The 24,078-nt window shown below is 40.5% G+C and overlaps 1 protein-coding gene across 1 annotated transcript in view; it reads right to left on the reverse strand.

The window, feature by feature from the left end:
- The window catches only part of Sh3gl2 (SH3 domain containing GRB2 like 2, endophilin A1), a 189,689-nt gene that overhangs the window by 33,715 nt on the left and 131,896 nt on the right, over positions 1 to 24,078 (reverse strand). The window contains exon 2 of the mRNA XM_055629671.1: positions 7,568 to 7,636. Within this exon, the coding sequence (XP_055485646.1) occupies positions 7,568 to 7,636 (69 nt within the window). The remainder of the gene's footprint in view (positions 1 to 7,567; positions 7,637 to 24,078) is intronic.

A 24,078-nucleotide genomic window follows, 5' to 3' on the forward strand; every position in this document is an offset into this window, starting at 1 on the left:
TCCGGCAATGAAGACTTGTTCCACAAGAAAGTGAATCCACTCAGTACAAGATGACTGAATCATGAGCTCTGATATGATTGATGGATTAATTCACTGATGAGTTCAGAACTGACTATTGACAGCTGTTTAAAACGATGGAAGGTGGGGCCTGCTTTGAAAAAAAAAATCGCTAAAGGCATACCTTTGAAAGTTGTATTTGTCTCTGGCTTCTTCCTTTCTCATCTCTGCCTCCCAAACTGTCATGCACTAACCAGCTGCCTTGGTCACATTCTACTGTTGTTGTGATGTTCTGGATTTCCTTAAGCCAAAAGCATGAACCCAGATAACCCTGGACTGAACCTTCAGAGAGACAGTGAATACAGATAATTAAATTGTTTCTTTCAATGATTTTTTTTGTTTGTTTACTTTTTTCCTTTTGTTTCTAGCACAGGAACTCATGGAAAGGTTATTGAAAGGAAATGAACTGTGAATTTATACAACATAGGCAAGTATTTAGGGACTGTGAACCCATGTCTAAAATATGACTTTCTCTTTAAGGTAGAATCATAGGCACATTTTCTTCACAGATTCTGGTCTCTTTACCTCAATCTTCTTAGAACCAAGATTTTACCTTCTCTTAATACTCTAGATTCTTTCAAGACTTATTATCAAGTCTTAAAATGTATAACTCTGAGTCGAGAGAAACAAATAAAGAAATGACTCTTGGGACCAAGAGATAGCACTGTGGCTAGTGTGTGCCATAAAATCCTGAAGGCCTTAGTTTGGTTCTCCACGACCTAGCCACAGATAAGCCAGATGCATTAGCACAAGCATCTTGATTCCAGTGCTCCATACTGGCAGATGGGAGCAAAGACAGGAGATGCAGGTTCACAGACCAGCTAGACTGGCACACACAGCTGTAGCAAAGAGACACTGTCTCAAACAATGTGGAAGGTGAGGCCAGACACTGGAGCTTGTCCCTTGAGCTTTGTGCGCATGCTGTAGCATTGAAATGCCTGTTCCTATACTCCCTACACAGAGAAAACAGTATTCCCAAGTTGAAAAAGGGGTTGCCAAACTAGGGCCAATGGTCAAAACTATGGCAACAAGCCACAAGGAAGTATGAGCTTCAAAGACATCCTTCTGTGTGGCCTGAGAGTTAACAGCCTATCTCCAAAACGCTGTGCTTTAATGTGGACATCATATGTGGACTGGCCAATAGTATTTCGAAAAATGAGGATGGAATTAGGCTCTGATTACTGATCCATTTATTCTAATTTTGCTAATCTCCTTAAGCACCCCTTTACTGTGTATAAGTTTGGAAATACACCCTAAATATACCTGCACACCTTAAAGGATTAAAAAAATAAGTTAAGATTTTTATTTAGTTGTACATAATAACCATAAAAATTTCTAATTTCAATGTTTTCTAAGTGTTGCTTTGTTTATTTTAATGTAGCTATGCTAATTGACATGGGCATAGTCAATAGATTCTTTTTGTACTTCAACAACCCTAAAGAGGAATTACAACATAGAGGGCCCAAAAGTTTAAAGGATTTTTAAAACCTTATGGCCCCAAAAGTTTAAAAGATTTACTAAAAGAATAAGCTGATCCTTGAGCTAATAAGGTGTAAGCTTTATTGAGCATGAAATGCTTAATCTATGAATCAGATTGTTATTTCCAGTCTTGAGACACCAGATAGCAGAACTCTAAAAGGCACTGAATTGACATAATGGGATTACTGTCTCATATACAACTAAATACTACCATTCTCCCATTAAAAAAATTCAGTGTTTTCTGAACTTGAAAAAAAAAATCTGTCACTGTCCTTGTGGAGCTCCTGTCCTCTCCAGGTCTTACTATCTCCCACTTCTTTCATAAGATTCCCTGTACTCTGCCCAAAGTTTGGCTGAATCTCAGCATCTGCCTCAATACCCTGCAGGGTAGAGTCCTTCAGAGGCCTTCTGTGGTAGGCTCCTGTCCTGTTCCCTCCTCCGATGTCCACCCTCTTTGCCTTTCTGAATGGGGATTGAGCATCTTAGCCAGAGTCCTCCTTCCTGATTAGCTTCCTTAGCTGTACAGATTTTATTACGTTTACCCTATATTATATGGACAGTGACAGATCCTAAAAGTATGGGCACAGGGGTCTTTTCTGAAACTGATACAACAACCAAGGACCACTCATGGAGATGACCTGGAACCCCTGCACAGAGGTAGCCTATGGCAGTTCAGTATCCAAGTGGCCTCCATAGTAATGGGGACAGGGACTGACTCTGACATGAACTGATTGGCCTGCTCTTTGATCACTTCCCCCTGAAAGGGGAGCAGCCTTACCAGGCCACAGAAGAAGAGAATGCAGCCACTCCTGATGAGACCTGATAGACTAGGATTAGAGGGAAGGGGAGGAGGACCTCCCCTATCAGGGAACTGGGAGAGGGACATGGGTGGGGAAGAGGAAGGGTGGGATTGGGAGGGGAGAAGGGAGGGAGGTACGGGGGGATACAAAGTGAATAAACTATAATTAATAAAAATAAAAATAATTTAAAAATCTGAAAACTATGGAATCTTTTACAGAACAATGGAAGTATAAAGGACATTATTTCATATTGTCAGACATCAGAAGCAGAAAACCTTATATGCTGCACAGGTAGTCTGAGGATTTGGCAAACAATAATAATGTCATAAATTAAATGCCCACTTAGATATAGAATAATTCACAGTGGTTATGTCAAAGAAGTTAAAAAGCCATACAAAACACCAACATCTCTTCAAATTTTCTATTTTTTATTATTTTATTTTTTATAATTTATTCCTTTTATATCCCAATTATAGCTCCCTCCCTCAACTTCTCCAGGTCCCACTCTTCCTCCCTCTTCCCCCCATCCCCTTCAGCTGGTACACTGCAAGGGGACTTCTCCCCTGCCATCTGTCCCTAGCTTCTCAAGTCTCATCAGGACTACCTGTACCCTCTTCCTCTGTGGCCTAGCAAGGTGGCCACACCAGGCGGGAGTGATCAAAAAGAAGGCAACCAAGTTCATGACAGAGGCAGCACCTGCTCCCCTTACTCAGGAAGCCACATGGAGACTGAGCTCCCTATTGACTACATCTGAGCAAGAGGTCTAGGTCCTCTCCGTGCATGGTCCTTGGTAGGTGCATCAATCTCTGCAGGATCCGCTGGGCTCAGATTATTTTAACTTTGTTAGTCTCCTTGTGGAGCTCTTGTCCCTCTGTGTCCTATTACTCCCCCTTCTTTCATAAGACACCCTGAGCTCTGCTCAAAGTTTGGCTGTGAGTCTCAGCATCTGCTTTGATCCCCTGTTGGGTGGAGCCTTTCAAAGTACTCTCTATAGTAGGTTCCCATCCTGTTTCCTCTCTTCCACAGCTTCTGGTGTCTCTCCTGTTTGCCATTTTGAATGAGAGTTAAACATCCTCCCTAGTATCCTCCTTGTTGTTTAGCTTCTTTAGGTTCAAGTTTTTAATTGTAATATTACTGGAGTTAAGAATGTGCATACACAAACTTCAAGTGCTGAAAGAGAACAGCTAAATAAATAGGACACAGGGACATGATGAAAGCAGCATCCTGGGGAAGCCTGTCTGGCAGAGAGACACAGGTTGATCCAACAATGGTATTTTTAATTGCTCCCTGCTGACTCTGGGAGAGTGAACAGCCATCTCCAAACCACACGCTTTAAAGCAGAAATCGTGTGTTCAGAAAGGTTGACTGACAAATAGCATTTTGAAGATGAAGAACGGTTTAGGCTCTGATTACTCTAATATATTAATTTTAATGTTGCTCGTCTTTTTTTGCATTCCCCTGTTCCAAGTACAGCTTGGAAACACACTCTACCTCTACGAATGTAACTGAGAGGAAGCCTGTCTCCACGGAAGTTCCAACAGAGCAGAAGGGTGTTTAAAGCTCAGGTTGTTTGTGACTGAAGCCCTTCATCTAGCTTACACCAGCAAGAGAGTGTCTTAGGCCAGTGACCTATGTATCCGTCAATACTGCTCTAAGACAGAGACATCCCCAGTATCATGGTAGACCCGAAGCCTACTCAGAGAAGGCATTCTGAGCAAACTGGCTGCAATGTTCCTCTCTTCTCTCCCATTTGAGACATATCACTGGAATCCAATAGTGGTGTCTTTTAAAGGGGACATAATTAGTAGAGAATTACTTGCCACAAAACTCAAGCAATGAGTGGCATGCCTCACAGGATGGCTGGGGGCTGTGGGTTTAACCTTTAACAGGTCTGTGGCATTTTCAAAAGGACAACTTTGCTAAACAGAAGTTCTCTCTTAAAGTGAGCCAGGTGGTTTCTACTCATGAATCCCAGTGCTCTCACTAGAGATGGGATGAGATAAATGGGGTTAATGACTATGGACACCATACTCTGCGTCAATCCCTGCACTCTTACATTCAATTGGAATGGCAACTTTTTTTCTCAACATCTTGCCTTTCCACCTTAGGAATTCTATTTTTATTTAAAGAGCTTACTTCCAAGGCTCTAGCCCCAGAGACTTCTGTGACTTAAAGAACTTCCCAAGATGCTTTTCAGGTAGCAGAAAGGTGCCATCCACCTTGACTGAAAGTTCTGCATGTTACTCATATGCAGCAAAAGAGAAGATTTGAAGATTCAGCTCGGTAGTTTCTCTTCTAAAGGTTTCCACTGCTCTAAGAACCCTGTGTTTAGCCCTCTCTGGTGTCTTTCAAAGAAATACTCTCAGGGCACTTAGCACTATGTCTTATTTGGTATCTATTTATATTCCTGTTTTTACCCCACCTAAATTGAAATCTCTTTGAAGGCCTGGGCCTCATGTACAATGTCTGACACATGGATGTATTTACATATTTCCAAGTGAATTAGTGAATACGGCTATATACCAACTCATCAAAACTGTCCCCCAATCAGTATAACTGTAGCAACTAATGAAAATTTAAGAAGGAACCAGAAGTTCCCCAGATTCTAGAATCATCTATTAACAGTAAGAACAGCAAAAACATGCAGCTTTATATAAAAATAAAATAAAATAAAAATTGCCCAGAATCTGGATGACAGAAAGGAGTTTAGCCTATATTCAATGAAATTGATAAGCAATGGAAATATTTACAGTTAAAATGAAAACAATTCTATGGAAGGTACTTAAACGAAAGAGAATAATCATCAAGGGGGAGGGTCCTGTGGTGACAACTCAGCCAAAGGCCTCAAGCCATCAGGTAGGGGAGGGGAGGCTGTGAAAGCCAGACAGGCTGGGACGGCACCGCCTCTCAGGGGCAGACCAGATAGGCTGAGCCTAGGGAGAACTTCCAGCAACAGCCACCTCTCTCCCTGGAGAGCTGCTTGCTGCAGACATTTAATTTATTTCATATTGTTGTCTAATTGCACCTCTGAGAGTACAGCTAAATAAAGCTTTCTCCACCTCGAACATCTGAAAAGCAGAAAACCACTGGAGAAAAAGGTGACACAGTGGTTCTTCTGTAGGCTTGGAGACACTGAGTTGAAATAATTTTTATGAGTACCTGGCTTATTAACAGGAACATTGAGGACTTGAGATTCTGAAACCACAGCAAGTGCTCTTCAGTGACTGTGGAAATAGTCTCCCTCCTAACACACTCAAATAAAACAAAAGACGTTTGCAATACATTCAAATGAAACAATTCCCACACTGTACTGAAATCTAAATATCTGAACGTACTTAGAGAAAAACCCAAACGCAGGAACACAGGTAGGTTCTTCAATCAGAAGTTTGCTTCATTACAAGGGTATCTAGAATTGAAATATATACTCCAGAGACTTTTGATGAAGTAAGGAACATAAATCTTGTCTTCTGACCAGAGGGAAGTCTTTCGATATTTGCCTAAACTAAAATCTTGGCAAGATACTCTCATTTTAATTAGTTTGTAAGACTGGCGCGATTTCACAGAAAAATAAAAAAGTCTCCAAAGATCTAATTAGTTGCTCAGTGACGAAACTCCATTCTCCACATTTCCTTGTAGTTGCTTTTTCGTGTCATTTAAGACACAAAGAGCTGGCTTGTCTCAGCCTGACAGTCAGGTACCTTATTTATCAGCTTTAGTCTGGGTAGATTCGGAATGCAGGACTAACTCCCCGACACCTGTCTACCTCAACTACTTGCCTCCATAGTGATGTGGTTCTTGGCATGCAGAACACTACATATGCTATAAAGAGCAGTGAAAGAACAGGGAAGTTCAGGAGGACTGAGCAAGTAGCCACAGGTTGATGCAAATGAATAGATCCCTAGGTTCCCCCGAGGAAGTGAAGCTTTCGTCCTGAGGATGTGTGTTTGTCTAGAGAAATGGACTTGACAAGGAATGGGCAGGCTTCTCTTTCTACCACCATGAAAGCTGGTGTTTACCAGCTTTGGTTGAAGATCAAGAGGTATTTACAACCCTCTGGAGATGGGGAATAAAGACAGACTTTGACTTCAATTAGGGAAAATAGCTGCCATGTGTTGAGTATGTGAGGTTACATTTCAGGGCTTCTGGACAAGACTCAGAACTCTATTATAGAATGTCAGCAATGGGCAGCCATTAGCCAAGCCAAGGTAAGGAACTGAGGTAGAACAATGGACAGGCCCAAACTGTCCAGTAGCACTTCACAACAGCTGGGCATTTGGGCCTCATCTTTTCAGGAGCTCCACTGTTCTCCCCTGTTTGCTGCTATGGTCTTTCCATTACTAGAATCATCCTAGGTTCCCCACTCTTGTTCACGCTCCCTGGTTTCACCAGAAAGTCGGTAAAGCCTTTGCTGGCTACCCTGTATGAATGTGCTTCCTCTATGCCTGGAGCCTCCAGCACCAAGCTTGTTAGCCTTACAAGGGCACATTATATACCTCCTTTGTCCTCCCTTTTAGACTGAATATCACACACCTTATCTATAATGCTATGCCACAGATACCAGAAGCAAGTAATTTTTTGTTTACCCATGAATTCATTAGGAGGAAACCCAAAAAGATAGGAAGCATCAAAAGAGATCCTGTTTACTCATCAGAAATGCAGTAAAGCAGCCCACAGGAAATGAGATAGACCAATAAAAATATTGGGCCCAGAAAAATCTTCTGAGAGTCACAACTTGAATATAAAGAAAAAATATTTTGTTATAATAGTGGGCAGAGGCAAAATGCTTTAACAATGCTTAAATGAAATGTGTTTTTGTGTGTCATGGGCTTACAACACTCTGACTTGCTTCTGACAGGGACCATCCTAATAGGAAAATCCACTGTGATCAGAGAGATACTCAAAATATCCCACAAGGTTTGAGAAATCATTCTCAATTTTCTTTTTTGTTTCCTCCTACCTCAAATTCAGCCCCAGCCCTATTTCACGCTTGTTAGGAAAAGTGACGACAAAAACCTATCAGTAAAAGGGCCCTGTACCATTTTTCTTCACAGTGGTTCTGTCCTCTGGATGGACACGGTTCCTTCCGTTTTCTGTTTCAAAATACGCAGCAAAAGCAGCGTGTTTTTTTTGAGAAACAAAATGGCTAGAGACTCTAGAACAGCACAGCCTCACAGTCCCCTCTTAGAGGGGACAACCCCATACTAACAGGAAACCAAGAAGTGGAGACTCACCCTTTCCATTTCTTTGAAGTCATCATCTAGCTTGGTGCCTTCAGCTCCTCCAACCTTCTCACTCACTTTCTGTAGATGATAAGCACAAGAGAGAATCATTAGAAATAGTTTCTTTCCTTTACAAAAATATGTTAAAAGTTTCCAACACCTTTAGAAACAGCACCTAACATAACTTCAGAACCATTCCCTGATATGGTAGGCGGTTCCATTCTCATAGCAGCACAGTGTAGGTTAGATTGTCTAAGAAACATCCCAGAGGCCATGTAGCTGGTGGGTGCTGAAGCAGGAATTCAAACCCGCATCTTCTGATTTCAACCTCTGTGCTCTTTCTATTACACAAATCACTTTACAGTTACCTAATTGCTAGCATTTTCCTTTGTAAATCCTGAGGAACAGCAGCATCACACAGTAATGATTTCCCTCTCATAATGGATCTAAAATGCTCCTAGGTAGAAAATTGCTACTTGTTCAACCTGTTTCTCAATAGGCTATTGAACAGATAATCACAAGCATCCATTTAACTATTAAAGAAGAAATGAGCCCAGATGACTCCAGATAAAAGGACTTGCTTTCCACAATCCCTCTTCATATCCCCACAGGCAGATGATAAGCTATATAGAATTATGTTGAGGGGATTTCCTTGCTACTCAATCATTTTGCATTACCAAACATATTTATCAGTTAGCATATGCAAATTATCAGATTTCACATACAAAATTCACATTAATAAAATAGATATTCTAGTCTTTTCTGAAATAATGATTCAAATTAAGGATAATAATTAAAATGTATAATAAGATCACAGGAAAAAAAACACCAATTTCATCAAACAGGGATATTGATTTTTTTTTCAAATATCCTAACTGTAAAGATGGATTGATGTTTTTCCTCTAAGAGATCACTGAATTATACAAATGCCACATGAACAGATAATGAAGTATGAATTTTTACTTCCTTAAAGAGTTGCTTGGCTTAGAGTGTTTACAAAGGATCCCACTGTGCTCTGTTTGTAGCAGTCTTGACAGCAATGTCAGTGAGCTTGGCTCATGTTTCTTGTAGTGAGAATTCTGGAATTTTGGTTTCTTTTAAAGAACATAAGAATCTGCTTTCATTTTAATCCCAGGTGCAGGGATGTGGGGCTGCTTCGGACTGTCCGCAGTAGCTGACTATGATTTGCCTTGTGCTCTAGCAGAAGCATGGTTTTGCCAGCTGTAGAGAATTTCTGCAACTGTGTGACATTTGGAATGCCCGGAACTTTTCAGAGGGTACATAAACGAAAGGGGCCCGAGAGGTGGGGTTGTTCAGGGAGGTTGCCTGCCGTTTGGTACTAGCTGAGGTCAAAGAAAAAACAAAAAGAAAAAAAAAATCAGATTCAGGGATTTTCCTATTTCTTCTCTCCTTTCTAGTCTTGCTTCTCTCTTGTCTAACCTTAGGAGCTTAAATGGGGATGGGGTGGGAATAAAGGGTGAGAAAAAGAACCCACGAGTAGCAAAGCAAAGACTGGCTACAGTTTCTTGCAGGGGCTTCTGGAGACCGAGTTCCAAATCCTGGCCCTGAAAGTACTGGCAATTTCTTCTTGGTCCCTGAGCTGTATTTCTTACCCTTTCTTTCTCTTTTCTGCCAAGAGGAAAATATTCAGAAGAGGTGACCTTATTACACATGCTGTTTACTGCACCGGCAGCGACATATGTAACACAGGGCGGACTAGAACATGACACAGATGAGGTCATGGAGGTGTCATAAAAACCACATAGTACAATAAGAACCTACACCCGAACGCACAATTTATGCGGCAAACTCCACCTCCCAGCAAAGTGCACATCCGCCCCTGACAGTCTTGTTTCTCACAAAGGTTTATTTACCTTTCAACACTTCAAAAGGCCAGAATGTTCTTCAGTACAACTGTAGTTAGATTAACATCAGTGCTCCAAACAGAAAGGTTAATGAAAATAACATCGATAAATTTGCATCACTGCCTTTGCTCGGTGACAGTAATTTAGCTCACATTTCAGCCCTGCTCAAAATATAGAGCTGACCACTAAATTTGGGCCAGCAAACTCTACTTTAAGACCAAAACAACAGGGAAATGTTTGCTGGACAACTATAAATTTCCATCTCCATTCTATACAACTCCAGTGTTAGAACAACCTGCCATATCCAACGTGTCATTTTGTCAGGGATCATCATATATGACCCATAACTGAGCTCACAGATCCTCATTTGTTTGCAAAATGGACACCAAAAGCTCATAGCTAAGAAAAAAAAAACCCAAAACACTCTCGTGTTATAACGAGAGAATTCTGAAACTGCAGAGATACTCTGATTTTTGACTATCTCAAAAAAAAAAAAAAAAGAAAGAAAGAAAAAACAAAACATGATCTTCATTCAAATCACAAGAATTTACGCCATGCTTTCAATAACACATTGTGCAACTAAGAATTGTTTTATTTTCCCTTTTTCTCTGTATCCATCAACCACTAAGCGCCACAGTGGCCAACTCTAGATATCAAGTGGGATTTTAGGAGTGTGCTAGTGATGAGTAACTCACACTGAAGCCAACTCACTCGTTCCCCCATCAGCTGTTTTGTTTACAAAGCATGACCAAAAATGGGTGGAGAAAAAGGGGAACATAACTAGAGTAGACTACCTCAGGAAAAGTTATTACCTTCCCCCCCCCCCGAAACCTGCTACATTTAAGCTTCTTTAAAATGGTTCACCATGTGCAGTGAATGAAATTAGCACTTCCATACCGATGCTGGCCTAACTGGGTGGCTGATACACAACTTTATTTTTTACTTTTACATTTTATTTCTTCTTCTCTCATACATTACATCCTGACAGCAGTTTCCCTTCTCTACCCTGCTCAGCTCCTGCTTCCCTCTCCCCCAGATCCCCTCCTGCCTCCTTTCTCCTTCAAAAGAAGATCAGGCCACCCAGGGATATCAACCAAACACAGCATTACAGGTTACAATAAGACTAGGCACATACCCTCATATCAAGGCTGGACAAGGCAACCCAGTATGAGAAAATGGGTCCCAAGTGTAGGCAAAAGAGTCAGGTACAGCCCCACTCTACCTGGTCCCACAAGAACACCATGCCACACAACCATATATGGAGAGGACCCAGGTCAGAGCCATTCAGGTTCCATGATTGTCATTTAAGTCTCTGTGAGCCCCTATGTGCCCTGCTTAGCTGATTCTGTGGGCTGTGTTCTGGGGGTCGGTGTCCTTGACCCTTCTGGCTCCTAAAATCCTTCCTCCCCATCTTCCACAATGTTCCCTGAGTTCTGCCTGACGTTTGGCTGTGGGTCTCCGCATCTTCTCCCATCACTTTTTGGATGAAGTCTCTCTGATAGCAACTAGGCACCAACCTATGGGCATCTACAAATTTCTAATCAATTAATATACCTGAGAGGAAAGCGCTACTCAAAATAACTTCCACGATTTCTCTGTGATATTTTTCCAGGTCACTGTGTGTGTGTGTGTGTGTGTGTGTGTGTGTATGCACAGAAGTAAATAATAGTCTACTTAATTAACAGTTAACTCATTCTGTAGGATTATGGCAAATATCTCCTTTCATTTAAATAAGTGCTACTAAAATGTAATGCTTCATGCAAAAGGCTCAAAGCGAGGGAAATGTGACTCTTGAGCCCACATGGCCAATGATGAAGGCCTCTAATTTGCTTATTATAAGGTAACTACTTGTTTTGTGCTATCATTTTTCACTGAAGTGGATCTTAAAACGGAGATAACACAATAGTAATATATTTAGTGTTTCTGATGCTATTTAACATTCTGGTTATTTGAAAACTTGCTCAATTATTCAAACAAAATTTAAGAAAAAGTTATTAATTCAAACAGATGAGTATAAGATGACCAATATTTCATGTCCTTTGTGGCTATTGTGAAGGGTGTTGTTTCCCTAATTTCTTTCTCAGCCCTTTTGTACTTTGTATACAGGAAGGCTAATGATTTTTTTAAGTTAATTTTGTATCCAGCCACTTTGCTAAAGGTGTTAAGCAGCTGTAGGAGTTCCCTGGTAGAGTTTTTGGGGTCACTCAGGTATACTATCATATCATCTGCAAATAGTGATTCTTTGACTTCTTCCTTTCCCATCTGTATCCCCTTGATCTCCTTGAATTGTCTTATTGCTCTAGCTAGGACTTCAAGAACAATGTTGAAAAGATACGGAGAGAGTAGACAACCTTGCCTTGTCCCTGATATGAGTGGGAATGATTTTAAGTTTCTCTCCATTGAGTTTGATGTTGGCTATAGGCTTGGTGTATATCGCCTTTACTATGTTCAGGTATGTGCCTTGTATTCCTGATCTCTCCAATACTTTAAACATGAATGGATATTGGATTTTGTCAAATGCCTTTTCAGCATGTAAGGAGATGATCATGTGGTTTTTCTCCTTCAGTTTGTTAATATGGTGGATCACATTGATGGATTTCCATATATTGAACCACCCCTGCATGCCTGGGATAAAGCCTACTTGGTCGTAGTGGATGATGTCTTTGATGTGTTCTTGGATTCGGTTTGCAAGTATTTTGTTGAGTATTTTTGCATCAATGTTCCTGAGGGAGATTGGCCTGAAATTCTCTTTCTTTGTTGGGTCTTTGTGAGGTTTAGGTACCAAGGTGACTGTGGCTTCATAGAATGAGTTTGGTAGTGTTCCTTCTGTTTCTATCTTGTGCAATAGTTTGAAGAATATTGGTGTTAGCTCTTCTTTGAAGGTCTGGTAGAATTCAGCGCTGAAACCATCTGGCCCTGGGCTTTTTTTGCATGGTAGACTTTTGATGACAGCTTCTATTTCCTTAGGGGACATAGGACTATTTAATTAGTTTACCTGGTCTTGATTCAGCTTTGGCATGTAGAATTGGTCAAGAAAATTGTCCATTTCATTTAGATTTTCAAATTTTGTGGCATATAGACTTTGGAAGTAAGACCTAATTATTGTTTGGATTTCTTCAGTGTATGTGGTTATGTCCCCTTTTTTGTTTCAGATTTTGTTGCTTTGGATAGTTTCTCTCTGCCTTTTAGTTAGTTTGGCTAAGGGTTTGTCTATCTTGTTGATTTTCTCAAAGATCCAGCTCTTGGTTTCATTGATTCTTTGAATTGTTTTATTTGTTTCTAATTGATTGATTTCAGCCCTGAGTTTGATTATTTCCAGCCGTCTATTCCTCTTTGGTGTCAACAAGGACTATGCATGAAGATAACCTAAGACCCCTGCAAGATGTAGTCCAGGGCAGTTCAGTATCCAAGTGGGTTCCACTGTGATAGGAACAGGGACTGTCTCTGACATGAACTGATTGGCCTGCTCTTTAATCACCTCTCCCTGAGGGGGAAGCAGCATTACCAGGCCACAGAAGAGGACAAGGCAGCCACTCCTGATGAGACCTAATTGACTAGGATCAGAAGGAAGGAAAAGAAGTCCTCCCCTATCAATGGACTTGAGGAGGAAGGGAGGGATTGGGATGGGAGGAGGGAGGGAACTATGGGGGATACAAAGCAAGTAAAGTGTAATTAATAAAGAAAAATAAAATAAAGAAATAAAAAAAGATCACCAATATTTCTATTTTTAACAGCTACAAACATAAAACAACTCCCAAATACAACTCCCCAAACCACCTAAAAATCAAAACATTAAGGGCTCATGATGGTCAATGCCTCCCCTTTAGTGTAGCAGGAAGCTTGTACTCTGTCTCTGCCACTATACTTCCCTTATACACTGTGTTCCAGACAAACTAATAATCTTGTAAATTAAAAAAAGTCCAGACCAATTATCTTAACCTCCTCTCTCTTGATTGTACTCCCTAAGAAGAACTTGGTGAAGATTTGCTAAAGTGAACTGCAATGTGAATTCTGCAATGAACATGACAGAGATGAGTAAGACTGATCACTCTTGATTAGTAACAATTATTTCTATATTACATCACATTCTTAGTTTATGAGTCTACAGAGTTTCAGGCTATTGTCTATCAGCTAAATAAACATGATGTAAAGGGGAATCAGCTCCAAGAGACACCTTCAATAAATAACGACTGTCCCTTGCCCAAACGATGATGACCTGCTTTGCAGCAATGACTCATCAGCCCTCCAGCCACCTGTCACCTCCAGGCTTCATCCTCTCTATGCAGCTGTGATCCTGGCCAACACTACATTTCATTTACCAAAGACATAACCAAGAAAAATCACATCAGTCTATATTCTGGTTTTGCTCAGCTTTATCTCCCACTGTCTATCATACAAAGCCAAGTTTCTTTGTCATTTACCATGCTGTGCTTATTTCCTGTGCTTTATAATTGTACCTATTCCCCTTTCTGCCCTTCAAATCCTATATATTGTTTAGAATGACCACTTACCCAGCTATCTTCTCTATCATTGTTGACTGTTTGATCTAGCAAGATATTTTCAGTCTTCTTTGATATAAGTACAGTTTTTATTTCTTCAGAGTAGGGGACAATATGAGAGCCATGCTCAAGCTTTATGAATACAAGGCTGAATGTTTTTATATAAATATCCCTAGGCCTAGGCCTGGAAGCTTCTAGTCTCCAAACAATCTAATCTTATGCAGCTCAGACCTTAAGGTTTCGGCTTCCAGCCTCTGTCTGCTAACCTAGGCCTCGACTGTTTTCAGCCTCTGAGACTTACTGTGGACTAAGCTCACTCTTTCTAGTTCTTTCTAAATTCTGGCTGGCTGGCTCGTTTGGCTCTTTTCAACTCGTCTCTAAGTTGACTGATTCAAATTGGCTTCTCTCAGCTTCTCACTGAATTGCTTTGCTTGGAAAAACTGCCTCTGAACTCCACCAACTGAACTATACAGTCTCAGCTGCACTCAAATGAACTGCACTGAACTGCATGGTACTCTCAAACTCTATTGTACTGTCTCCGTGAATTCTCCCGATCTCTCTCTGCACTGTTCTTACAGAGCTTCTTTTTCCTGTCTGTTCTCATGAAAGGTGAGCATATCCTATTTCTGATTCATTCTGTCAAATCTTACTCTGATTAGCCACTTTGTGTGACCTTCATTTTGATGTCATTATTTGGGATTAGAGGTATGTATTGAAGGTATGTTTCTATTCCAGTTGTATTCCAGTTGGGATTAAAGTTGTATACTAAGTGTTTCTCTATTCCAACTGGATCACACAGACCTAAGGTTTTGGATGTGATCCCTTGCCAGAGTAGCCATGTTGCCAGATTAAAATTCCTCTAAATGTTGGGACTCTGAATGAGACTCATCATCCATAAGAATAACTAGATCTATTTCACTGGCAAAATTGTAAAGGACTTTAGGCCATTGAATTGTAATGTAGAAAATGTAGAACTCCTAGTGTGTTTTACTTAAAAATGTCTGACACCTCAGTAATTAACATAGTGAATAGAGGCAAGAGAAAGAAAACACAAGCAAGAATTACTTAAGGAAAGTTCATGTAGTTAGCATTGGCTCTGAAACTCTGTGAGTTAGAGATACCTTCTAAATATATTTTGTTTCTATAAGGAATAGATTCTGAAAATTAGAAAATGCAAACAACTAATATGCATGGTATTTTTATTGAATACTGACTGTATATGTTTCATATTTTAATCAAACTATAATTACATTATTTCTCCCTTTTTTCCTTCCTTCCAGCCACTTGAGAAAATTATTTTCAAAGTATCCGAGACGTAAATTTCAGTCCTTACAAAATGACCTCTCAGCTGCAAAAATGTCAAATGTGTAACATTTCTGCCCCTAAATTTCTTCACCTGAGAGGGAGGACCAATACCACTCGGCACTAGCCTACTTCAAAATTAAACCAGATTTTATGTGGAAGAGAATACTGCAAGTTAAGAAAAATAATGATTAAAAGAATGAATCTTCTTTAGGCAGGCTGAACCAAACCCTGACCTAAGAACACATGCTGGAGAAGCCGCTCTCTCTTGCAGTTACAGTTGTTTAAGGGTTATGATGAGTTAACAAAAACCTTACACACATAAGAGGTAGAACTTTCAGCTCTTATTTACATTTTAATAAAATGTAAATATCATTAAAATATATCACCAAACAAATAACACTATTTAGGGCTCAAGCTCTTCACAAAGAAGCTGTTGTAGCCATCACATAGCATGCCGTCCTGTTTTCACTTTCCATACAGTGTCATTCCAGAGGCTGGAAGCAGGTCCTCTAATCCCCCTGAATGTCTTTAATGACACTTGCTCCAATTAGTAGAAACTCTGAATACAACAGCATGTCAGAAAAGTTAACCTGCAGCAGCACTTTCCTCACTCCAGGCTTCCTATGTGCAGATCTGAGCTGTTCCAGACTGTGGTGGGAAACGGGAGATTCCGTGTATGGGAGTCTCACACCGCTTTCCGCAGTCCTTAAACTGGAATGCTATGATGTTTCAAAAAAAAAGTCAGTGTCTAAGTAGGTTCCATAGTAATGTGAAGAGGGACTGCCTCCAACACAATCTGATATGCCTGCTCTTGGATCACCTCCCCCTGAGGGGAAAGCAGCCTTACCAGGCCACAGAAGATGACAATGCAACCACTTCTGATGAAAACTGATAGATTAAGATCAGAAGGGAGGAGAGGGGGACCTTCCCTATCCGTGGACTTGGGGAGGGGCATGAGTGAAGAAGAGGGAGGGAAGGTGGGATTAGGAGGGGAGGAGGGTGGAGTTTATGGGGGGGATACAAAGTGAATAAAGTGTAATTAATAAAAGTTAAAAAATACATTGATCTTTGCCATGCAGACAGGAAGTAGGACAGGACCCAACCACATATGGCTTCTGAAAGACTCTACTGATTAAGGAGGCCCCCCCCCTCTCAGTGGTATAGGGGAGGAGCATAGGAGGAGAAGAGGGAGGGAGGGTGGGACTGGGAGGAGATGAGGGAGGGGGACACAGCCAGGATACAACAACAACAGAAATAGCAAAAAGCCTACACATACATGGAAACTGAACAACTTGTTACTAAATGACAGCTGGGTCAGGGAAGAAATAAAGAAAGAAATTAAAGCCTTTCTAGAACTCAATGAAAATGAAGACACAACATACCCAAACTTGTGGGACACAATAAAAGCAGTGCTAAGAGGAAAGTTCATAGCACTAAGTGCCTTCAAGAAGAAATTCGAAACAGCTCATTCAAGCAACTTAATGGCCCACCTAAAAACCCTAGAAAAAGAAGAAGCAGACACACCAAAAAGGAGTAGACGGCTGGAAATAATCAAACTCAGGGCTGAAATCAATCAATTAGAAACAAATAAAACAATTCAAAGAATCAATGAAACCAAGAGCTGGTGCTTTGAGAAAATCAACAAGATCGATAAACCCTTAGCCAAGCTAACTAAAAGGCAGAGAGACACCACCCAAATCAACAAAATCAGAAATGAAAAGGAGGACATAACTACAGACACTGAGGAAATCCAAACAATCATTAGGACTTACTTCAAAAGTCTATATGCCACAAAATTTGAAAATCTAAATGAAATGGACAATTTTCTTGATCGATTTGACTCACCAAAGCTGAATCAGGACCAGGTAAATCAATTAAATAGTCCTATATCCCCCAAAGAAATAGAAGCAGTCATCAAAAGTCTCCCATCCAAAAAAAGCCCAGGACCAGATGGCTTCAGCGCAGAATTCTACCAGACCTTCAAAGAAGAGCTAACTCCAATTCTCTTCAAACTAGTCCACAAAATAGAAACAGAAGGAACATTACCAAACTCATTCTATGAAGCCACAATCACCTTGGTACCTAAACCTCACAAAGACTCAACAAAGAAAGAGAATTTCAGGCCAATCTCCCTCATGAACATTGATGCAAAAATACTTAACAAAATACTTGCAAACCGGATCCAAGAACACATCAAAGATATTATCCACTATGACCAATAGGCTTCATCCCAGGTATGCAGGGGTGGTTCAATATACGGAAATCCATCAATGTGATCCACCATATTAACAAACTGAAAGAAAAAAACCACATGATAATCTCCCTAGATGCTGAAAAAGCATTTGACAAAATCCAACATCCATTCATGTTTAAAGTACTGGAGAGATCAGGGATACAAGGCACATATCTAAACATAGTAAAGGCGATATACAGCAAGCCTATAGCCAACATCAAACTGAACGGAGAGAAACTTAGAGCAATCCCACTGAAATCAGGGACAAGACAAGGCTGCCCACTCTTTCCATATCTCTTCAACATAGTGCTGGAAGTCCTTGCTAGAGCAATAAGACAGTTGAAGGAGATCAAGGGGATACAGATGGGAAAGGAAGAAGTCAAATTATCACTATTTGCAGATGATATGATAGTATACCTGAGTGACCCCAAAAACTCTACCAGGGAACTCCTACAGCTGATAAACACCTTCAGCAAAGTGGCCGGATACAAAATTAACTCAAAAAAATCAGTAGCACTCCTGTATACAAAAGACAAAAGGGCTGAGAAAGAAATTAGAGAAACAACACCATTCACAATAGCCACAAATGACATCAAGTACCTTGGTATAACCCTAACCAAGCAAGTCAAAGACTTGTATGAAAAAAATTTCAAGTCTCTGAAGAAAGAATTAGAAGAAGATATGAGAAGATGGAAAGATCCCCCATGCTCATGGCTTGGCAGGATTAACATAGTAAAAATGGCCATCTTACCAAAAGCAATCTACAGATTTAATGCAATTCCCATCAAATTGCCAACACAATTCTGTACAGACCTGGAAAGAAAAATTCTCAACTTCGTATGGAATAACAAGAAACCGAGAATTGCTAAAACAATCCTCTACAATAAAAGATCTTCTGGAGGTATCTCCATCCCTGATCTCAAGCTGTACTATAAGCAACAGTTATAAAAACTGCATGGTACTGGCATAGAAACAGAATGGTGGATCAATGGAATCGAACAGAAGACCCAGAAATAAACCCACACACTTACGGACACCTGATTTTTGATCTGAATCAAGGCCTTCCTCTTGTGAGTACTGAGAGAGTATACCAGTTTTGTTATTAGTCAAAACAAAATAGCATACTCTAAGCCTAACTCTAAGCCTAACTCCCAGCCAAAGACATCACCTCAAAGCAAGCAAAGTCACCCCGTTAAATACTGGTGAGAACTTAGCCTACAGCAGGGGAAAACATAAGTGAAAGTGTAGTGCTGATGGTAGCACTCCAGACAGTCTTAAGGCACTAGGCCACATCAGAGCCCTGCATCCCAGAAACAGTCTACATCAGGAAGAGGGCTCACTGCTGCTCTCCTCTGAAGGCTGCACAAGGCGTTTTGCTGTGATTGTTGAGACCACAGTCATGACTGTCACAAGGCTGGCATGCAGAAAAGAACATACGGCTTCTCCCTGGAAGCAGTCCTACATTCCTCAAGCCCTGAGATTGTTAAAAAAAACATCCTGTTCTCCCAGGAAGCTTGGGGAAAACACGCTCTAAAAGTATTCTGTTGCTTTTTCTTCTTCCATGTTATCTTTGTCAGTTCTGGTTCCTCTCTTTTCAGAGCACATAAAGCCCCTAGGTGGTGGGATTTCAATTTCTGGAAACTGAAGAAAATTTCAAGATAAATTGTTTTGAAGTTTCCTTCAAATCATGCTCTTTTTTTAAAAAAAATAGATGGCCACCCACTCTTAATGATATTTTCTAACTCAAATATCATGTTCAATCTGTCATCAAATTCAAGAAAATCTTTAGTGCAGCAAAAGGTTTTAGGTGCCCAGCCACTGAAGGAAAGACAGTTCCACTCAAGAACAAACAGAAAGAGGAGGAAGGTCTCCTTTGATGACTGCTGTGGGTACCATCTTTTCCTATCTATGTTCAGAAATGCTCCTTTATTCTTACAGCATATTGATTTTATTCAAGAGCTGGTGAGCACAGCTTTTCTGCATGACCAGTATCAGGTTTCCAAAAGAAAACGAAGAGACGAGAGTAGTTTCTCACAGAAATCCAACGTGTTATTTCAAGCTCAGAAATGTATATCTCGCTATTAACAACATTAACAGCCAGCCACACTTGCTGCAGATGTCTCTAAGTAAAAGAATAAAATGTTCCAGTATTCCCTCTTCCTTGCTGTCCTGTGATGTTGGTGGTGGGCCAGGGATCTATTCCTTTTCTTATTCTGGCGTTCTCCAATGCAAAGCCTGAGACATGGATGGAGTGCATCAGTTTACTGGGTGGTTGTACTGGCAAGCAGAATGAGGAGCAGAAGAAGAGGAGCAGAGGTAGGGCAAAGGCACGGAGGGCATGTTCTTGAGCTGGTTACCTTCTTAGGCAGTGACACCCATCCTACAAGGTTCCTGTGGGGAGCCAAGTAGAGAACTGCTCCACACAGCTCCTTGAATGAGCTCAAAGCTATGCAACCATCTGCCTGGTTGATGTTCCCTTTGGTTGAAGGTCACCTTGAGGTGTTCTAACTCTCAAGAATTGAGAATGAACCCAGGAAGTGCATAGGAGAAGCTGGCACACATGGAATGCTGGGGCTTCCTGGGAGACCCTGGCTGAGGGTGTGTGTAATCAAACACCCACAATTTTGTTTTTTGTTTTGTTTTTTCTGTTTGTTTGTTTTTTTTAAATGTAAAACAAAATACTTATTTATAGAAGCAGAAAACTATTGATAGACCACAAATAATAGTTGTCTATATTTGGGACCACTCTTCAGAAATTTTTACAAAGATCTGAAATACAGCAAACCAAGAAAGAATGTAAGAAAAATGCAAAGATAAAGACAACACAAAAAACACACTTTGGAATTTGTACCCCAGTCTTCAGCCACACCACTCCATGCACCTGGTTGCTCTGAACCCCTGAAACCCAGTATGCTTTCTTCCCCTATGGATCTGATGATTTCAGTTACCTTAAATTACATAGACCCACACAGTATTTGGGTTTTGGCAGCCAAATCATTCCACTTGGAATAATGTCCTCAACATCATCCACATTTTTACATATGTCAGAACTCCCACATCTTTAATGCAGCTACTACTTCACTGTGTACATAGAATACATGCACGCACATTCACTTTTGCTTTACCCAGGCATCTCTCATTGAATTCCTTTTCCAAAACGATCCTGTACAACAACAGATCATCTGGAGGTATCTCCATCCCTGATCTCAAGCTGTACTACAGAGCAATAGTAATAAAAACTGCATGGTGTTGGCACAGAAACAGAATAGTGGATCAATGGAACCAAATAGAAGACCCAGAAATAAACCCACACACCTATGGAAACTTGATTTAGATAAAGAAGCCAGAACCATTCAATGGAAAAAAAAGACAGCATCTTCAACAAATGGTGCTGGTCCAACCGTTTGCTTGTTTTTGTTTTTGTTTTTCGAGAGGGTTTCTATGTGTAGTCTTGGCTGTTCTTGACTCTCTTTGTAGACCAGGCTGGCCTATAACTCACAGAGACCTACCTGCCTCTGCCCCCCCCCAAGTGCTGGGCTTACAGGTGCGCACCCCTGCACCACGTGACCCACAGATTTAAGTAAAGGGAAGAAAGAAATATTTTAAGACAAAAGATCAGGTATATTGTGTGTCACATGTTTTGCTTTGGTTTTCGGACAACCGTTTAACAACACAACCCTTTTCTTGTGGCTTCTTAAAAACAGCTATGAATTAAACTTGGCCCATACCCTATAGTCTTCTAATCCCCATATTGCCAATGGAAAACTTAATCTTTGTTTGTTAACTAACCCAAGTGGTATCATACAGTAAGTATCTTCAGTAACCTGTACACATCAAACTTATATATGTTAATTTGCACACGTCATTCATTTGACCTGCTACACAGCAAAATGTGCTTCTCTGTCTCCTTACTAGAGAATATGAGGTTGCCTTTATATTTTCCATAATGATAACGTCTCTTCAATAAACATTCCTCTGTGTAACAGTTCCATCTGAGTGACTTTCCTCTAGAATATTTGACCTGAAATAAAATTCCTGTCATGGTATGTCCACGTAAGGTAGCTAATTTCAGTTGTCAACTTGGCAAGATGTAGAATCATATGGGCAGGGAATCTCTATGATAGACTCTCTAAATTAGGTGGGCCTACAGAATTGCTGATAAGGGATTCTCTTTTTAATTTTTAATTAATTAGCCAATTAATTAGTCTGCCTATCTGCTTATTAGTTTGGAGCACATATGCCACAGTGGCTCATGTGTGGAGATCAGAGGACAAATTGTAGTTCCTGCCATCTACCCCATGAAATTCAGGACAAATGCCTTTGACTTGCTGGAACATCCTCCCAGCCCAGGGATTTTCTTTATTGAGCTAACTGAATTGGGGAGACCCACCCTAAATATGAGTGCTCCATTTTATGGCTAAGTCTTGGACTAAGTAGAGGGAGAGCAGGTGCTAAGCTTGAGTATTTATTGCTAGGATGGAGTATGCACTGCTGTTTGCTTATTGGCTACGGATGTGTTGTAACTGCTGTCTGAAGCTCTTGCTACTGTAACTTCCTCTCAGTGATAGGGTGCAACCTAGAAAAACAGGTGAACCGGAAAAAGTTTCTTCCCTACATTGTTTTGTCATAGTAATTAATCACAGCAACCAAGAAAAAAAAAATAAGACAGTATTATAATATTCAACCTACCTAGTTTTGCCACACAACCAGGCAAAGTAGTCCTAGCATTTATAGATTCACCTGAATGTTAGAAAAAAATTCTGATTCTCCATACTTTCTCCAATCTTAGTTTTATCAGAAATCCAAATATTTAGAAGCACAATAATCATGATTGTATCTTATATCATCACGCTGAATTCCTCACAAATACCAAGGTCTGGAATACAATTTTGGAAGGGTGGATATCACTGAGAGAACTGGATATGAGAAAGATGTTATCTGATTCACAGTTCACCCGGCCTGATAGAACTGTTTCCACAGAGTTAAGAAAGATACTGAACAAGGTGTCCAACCCTTACACACAACTTTAATCTCAGCACTCAGGAGCCAATCAGTCATACCGTCGGACTGTGCAGTGTATGTTTCTCACCCATAAGGAGGTGGAGATTAAACCCAGCCACAGACCAGCAGCCAAGTGTGGCTACTGGAATGGTAAAGACTACAGTGCTGTCAGAACTGATTGCCTCCAGCAACAGGTAAGCCAGACTAGAATACAGCCCTTGACCCTCAGCCAATCAAGCAATGTAAGGCAGCAAAGCAGCCCCATATTATCAGTATATTAGGATAAAGAAAGCTCATGGGAGTGCCTGACTATTATAAAGGGCTAGATAGGGCATATAAGGAATATAAGTCACTGTACCTATTATATCCCTTTTCGTGAAAACTTAATGAAAGTAATGAAATTTTTCCACACTGTATTGAACCTTGCTAACATTTCAGTTGTAGCATCCTTCTAGCTTCATAAAACCAGCTGGTACTTAGGTGGAGTAGACAGTGGTGGGCTTTCTGAAATACTGTTTACCTCCATAGAAAAGTTTCTTTATGAAATGCTAAACCTTCAGTGTCTTTAGATTTTTATTTTTTTTAAAGGATGAAATCCAGAAAAGGTACTAACTAAAGAGCTTAAAGGAAGACATATGGCATGAGTAGGAAATGGTACTTCTAGGAGTCACAAGTTTGCTGGGTGCAAATCCCAGTATTATGGATATGTTGCCACCCTTTTAGTGTGTTGGCCAGGAAGGTTTCCATGTTTCCCCAAATCATAAAGTTACTGCCACTGCTGCTGTCTTCATGTCAGCACTAAATAGTAAAATCATCTCGATGAAGATACTGGATGCTTCAGCTGTAAGGCATGGAGAAATCAGACTAGGGCAAAACTAGAAGCTTTCTTGCTGCTGGCTAACTTTCTTAGGGCCAGAGGCGACATGTAGGCCACTAAGGGAGAACTGTTTCCAAGAGTCCTACTCATCTATGGACGCTTACACTGTAGTATCAACACTCCAGGGAAAATGTGTCTACTAGGCCAATAATGGCACAACTATTATAGGTCCAACCAACTGATTTCTGATTAGATTTAAGCCTCATTCCATAGAAGAAAACCCACATGTGGTACTATAAGACAAAGCAAAAGATAACAGCTGGAAAGGTCAGAGTTCCCAGTAGCAATGCTAGTATCATAGTTTTGTTCAGTTAATGTCCTATCAACTTGCCTTCTAAATGTTTATTTAGGCTTATGCCCATAGATCACTGTTGCTGTCAGCCTCAATTGGTCATGAAGGAAAACATTCTTTTTGCAATGGATATTGTACTTGAGGGACTTATATTCCATTATGCTCTTGAGAATAAGTTACTTCTGCTGTAGAATAGTGGCCCAATACATAGACATAGATGAAGAAAACTAATCAGACTTCTGCATTACTCCCTCTAAGCCTCAGAGAACATTCCGGGGGCAGGGAGTATAATAACCAGAGAAATGGATGGAAAGCTATATAGACATTTCTCTGAATTCAAACACTCCATCTTTGAGGGAGGCTCATTACGCCTCAGGAACTAAACAACTTAAGTCTCAGGAAGTTCCTGAAACTAACAGGATTCACAAGTCCATCCCCAACATTATAGAGA

This window comes from Psammomys obesus, unplaced genomic scaffold (genome assembly GCF_907164565.1).
Source record: "Psammomys obesus unplaced genomic scaffold, mPsaObe1.curated_primary_1811, whole genome shotgun sequence".
In the NCBI taxonomy this organism is placed as follows: Eukaryota; Metazoa; Chordata; class Mammalia; order Rodentia; family Muridae; genus Psammomys; species Psammomys obesus.